The sequence below is a fragment of the Eurypyga helias genome, unplaced genomic scaffold (genome assembly GCF_000690775.1).
Source record: "Eurypyga helias isolate BGI_N326 unplaced genomic scaffold, ASM69077v1 scaffold12916, whole genome shotgun sequence".
Taxonomy (NCBI): domain Eukaryota; kingdom Metazoa; phylum Chordata; class Aves; order Eurypygiformes; family Eurypygidae; genus Eurypyga; species Eurypyga helias.
In genome coordinates, this window is record NW_010256091.1 from 1 (window position 1) to 3676 (window position 3676).

The 3676-nt window shown below is 42.6% G+C and overlaps 1 protein-coding gene across 1 annotated transcript in view; it reads left to right on the plus strand.

Annotated features, from left to right (window-relative positions):
• Positions 1–210: 210 nt before the first annotated feature.
• Positions 211–3676, plus strand: part of CENPI (centromere protein I) — a gene marked incomplete at its 5' end in the record, with an annotated part of 9021 nt that continues 5555 nt past the window's right edge. Inside the window, 8 exons of the mRNA XM_010153544.1 lie at positions 211–339; positions 603–767; positions 849–969; positions 1175–1266; positions 1589–1706; positions 1805–1869; positions 2336–2433; positions 2814–2949. Coding sequence (XP_010151846.1) covers positions 211–339; positions 603–767; positions 849–969; positions 1175–1266; positions 1589–1706; positions 1805–1869; positions 2336–2433; positions 2814–2949 — 924 coding nt within the window. The remainder of the gene's footprint in view (positions 340–602; positions 768–848; positions 970–1174; positions 1267–1588; positions 1707–1804; positions 1870–2335; positions 2434–2813; positions 2950–3676) is intronic.

The window sequence follows — 3676 nt, forward strand, 5'->3', positions numbered from 1 at the left end:
CAGGAAATAAAAGTGTAACTGTTGAACTACAGTCAAAAGGTAATGAAACTGAGGAGTGACAAGAGTTCTGTGCAGTGCAAACCCAGCCTCCTGGTCTGCCAAGCAGATTTGAACACATGTATGTCACTGTGGTGATTATCAGGATAGAAAATGATCTTTGTTGCTTTGTCTGAGTTTGGCTTCTTGCACAGATGTCTGATTTGTTTTCAGACTTACTTCAGGAATTCAGAGGGTCCTTGGAAAGCAGCAATGAACAGACTAAGGCAGAGAAAACAGGAAAGCGCTCCAGTGCTCCAGCCGCTGCTTTTAGGCACAGCTCAACCTCATTCACGAAAAAGGGTAGGTTATGGGCCTAAAGTAGACCCTAGAAGGGGCCAAGCAGCTGTTTTCATTATGGGTATTGGCAGATCATGGGGGTTGGGCTTTATTTCAGCACTGGAGAAAGGGGGGGAGTAGCTATGTAGAAATGCAGCATTCCCATCATAACAAAAGCCTGGATAGCTTTTTCTTTTTGCAAAACAGGGTCTATGGGAACACTGGTCACAAGTGCACTTGGTAACATTGGAAACAGTCACTGCTATTCACTTGTTTGTTTTCTACAGAAATGGAATAGTCAGTTGATCATACCTGCAAGCACTGCAAACAGAAATAGTTCAGAAGAGGACAGGAAAAAGAGATGTGGTGACTTGTACAGTACAAATGGGTGTCTTCCAGTGGAGCAGCTGCAGAACTTTTCTCAGCTCCTACAAAATATCCACAATCTAGAGGTGAGTTTCAGGAAGGCAATTTTCTGGCAACTTGCTGATGTGAATATTGAGTAACTCATCTTTTCTTGGTTTCTCTTACAGTTTCCTTCCCAGATGGGTTCAGTGCTAACAAACCCTTTATTGCTTCACTATGTGAGTTGGATCAGAGATGAATCTGTTAACCTGAGGCTCTACTATTGGATGGGCCAGACTCTTCAGGAAGGTAGGAACTTTGTATTACCTTGCTTTGTAGGGAGAGAAAGGATGTCTGAGGCTTTTCACCTTGCAATAATGCTACTTTGCTGTTCAGATTTATAGTGATAACCACATAGCGTTAAAACAACTACCAGAGGAGAGCTGAATCTTGTTTCTGATTGTGCTTATTCTTTCTGTGGTCATATTCAAAGAGAGTATTCCTTCCTGTTTAGAATGCACCTGGTGTGTGGCTGATAATATTGGATATGAAGAAGAATTCAAGGACTTCCTTGAAACTATCTACAAGACAGAGTGTTTCTTGCATGTAAGTGTGGATTTTGTGAAAGCCAAAGGTTTCACAAAGTCTTCTCTTAAAGTACTTTTGGGACTTAACTGTTTCCTGTAGTATGTCTGAGAAGTGAGCATTTCAACAAATACTGTTCCTATAGCAAGTCAATATTCTGGAGATGGCCTGGTTTTCTGCTGGAAAGGTAACTTGATAGTGATATTGAGAATGAGAATTTGAATGTCCTGGTGAATTGCGTGTCAGGAAGGAGGTGTAAGCCTCTTCCTGCAGGGTGAAGGAAGCATGGTAAGGTGCAGGCATACGAGATGAGTTTTTTGAATCTTCGTCTTCTGCTTTGTAGGAGGGATTTCCTGCCTGTGAAGAGTTCCTGTTTAAGAGCCTTCCTCTCTGGGATGGCTGCTGCTGCCGATCACAAATCCTCAAACTTGTGAGTTGGATCTCCCTCAGCAGCTTCTCTGGTATGTGTTGCAGATCCTTAGGGTGAGGCTGGGGAATGTCTGATCTTGGGCGATAGAATTTGTGCAGAGGTATCATGCTGCTTTCCCATTTGTTTCAGAAATGAATTCACACCTCTGTCATCCCCTGGCGCAGCTCTTTTTCACATCATCCCTGTACTTTAAGGTAATTTAAGTGAGCACAGTAGCTGTTTACTTCTAGTTGATGTTGCTGTCTGTACTTGTGTCAGGTGTAGTGGTCTGAGGGATTGTGTAGAAGTCATCTTTTGGGGAAGTCTGTGCCCAAACGGGGGTAAAATATATATACTTACCATGTAACTTTGGGAATTTGAGTGCCTTTAAGATATCTTTTTTGGCAGGAATTAAACTAGGGCACTGGAAATAAAAAGAACGGAGACTACACAAAACAGTTGGTTTGTTTTATTGCAATTTTAACTTGGTATTTGGAATTCACATTCTCCAGGAAAAGCTCTGCAATGCATACATGCAGTTCGAGGGCACATGCAATTCTCTCACTGCTCCTTGTGGTCCTGAGAAACTCTTCATCTCCTGTGTGTCAATCCTCATGACACTGTTCAGTCATATTAATGTGATAAATTGTTGCCAGCCTGTTTTCTTTTGGCCTCTTGTAGTGCAGCGTTCTTGAGAGCCTGAAAGAGCTGTTGCAGAACTGGTTAAACTGGCACGTGATTCACGTGGACTCAGAGGCTGAATCGCAAGTCTGTTCTTTGTAAGTTGGTCTGAAATAAGTGTGATAGTCCTGCATGTGGTTCACTTTTGCCTTTAGGTGTATGTTCTGTCCCCGTTACCCAGCACGACGGCTGACTAGGTTAATAACGCTGTAATGTTTCTGCTACGTCGTAAGCTACCTTGCCGGTCCTGTTTGTTCTTCATACATATTTCTATTGACATGTCCAAAGTCAGCATCCTTGTGATGCTGACAGCTGGATCATGTGTGTAATAATGTTGGTAACAGTGTTCCTGGGTATACTGAAGAACAAATGAGTGTTGCTGAATGTTTGGTGGGGGATCAACTTCAATTTCTTTTTTACTGCTTTTCCTTTTTACCCTGTGCAAATATACTAACGTTGTGTCGTGTCGTTCCTGCAGGAATACCACTCTTTCTGGAGTAGTGAACGGGGTGGCTAAACTGATCCGTTTTGTTGGGTGGATCTCTACCATTGGATTGCATTTGGAAAACAATTCTTCTTTATTGCTGTACTTCATCCTAGATTTCTACGAGACTGTATGTATTTCGTTCGCTTTGGTTTTTGAAATCCCAGTACTCTAAGGCTGTTTGCAATTTTTAAGCTAGAGCATGAAAACACCTTCCTCGTTATAGTTTACAGAACTTTGAATGTGGGAATGTTGCAAATGCTTAGCAGATCTGCAGGTGATCGCTGCTGCTGCTGTTGCATCCACAGGCAGAACTAAATTTGCTGCCAGAAAGTGTTTGCTCTTAAGTCAGAGGTGAACTGTGAAAGGGGGAGTAACAGTATGGCATAACATGATTTTAAATGCTAATTTACAGAAAAGAATGTTCAGTTCAATTTCAAACAATGTATCCTGATTTTTTTTTTTCCCTTAAACATTCGCTTAAATGAATTTTCAACAGTTTGTCCTGTAGCCAACCTTATAAGCAGCATCAAATATGCTTAAGCCTATTCTTAGTGATCAGATCATCAGATGCTCAGAAGGCTGGAGCACCTCTGCTATGGGGACAGCCTGGAGAAGGGAAGGCTCCAGGGAGACCTTATAGCAACTTACAGTGCCTGAAGGGGCTGCAAGAAAGCTTGGGGGGACTTTTTACAAAGGCCTGTAGTGACAGGACAAGGGGTAACGGGTTTAAACTGGAAGCAGGGAGATTTAGATTAGATGTAAGGAAGAAATTCTTCTCAGAGAGGGTGGGGAGGCGCTGGAACAGGTTGCCCAGAGAAGCTGTGGATGCCCCATTCCTGGAAGTGTTCAAGGCC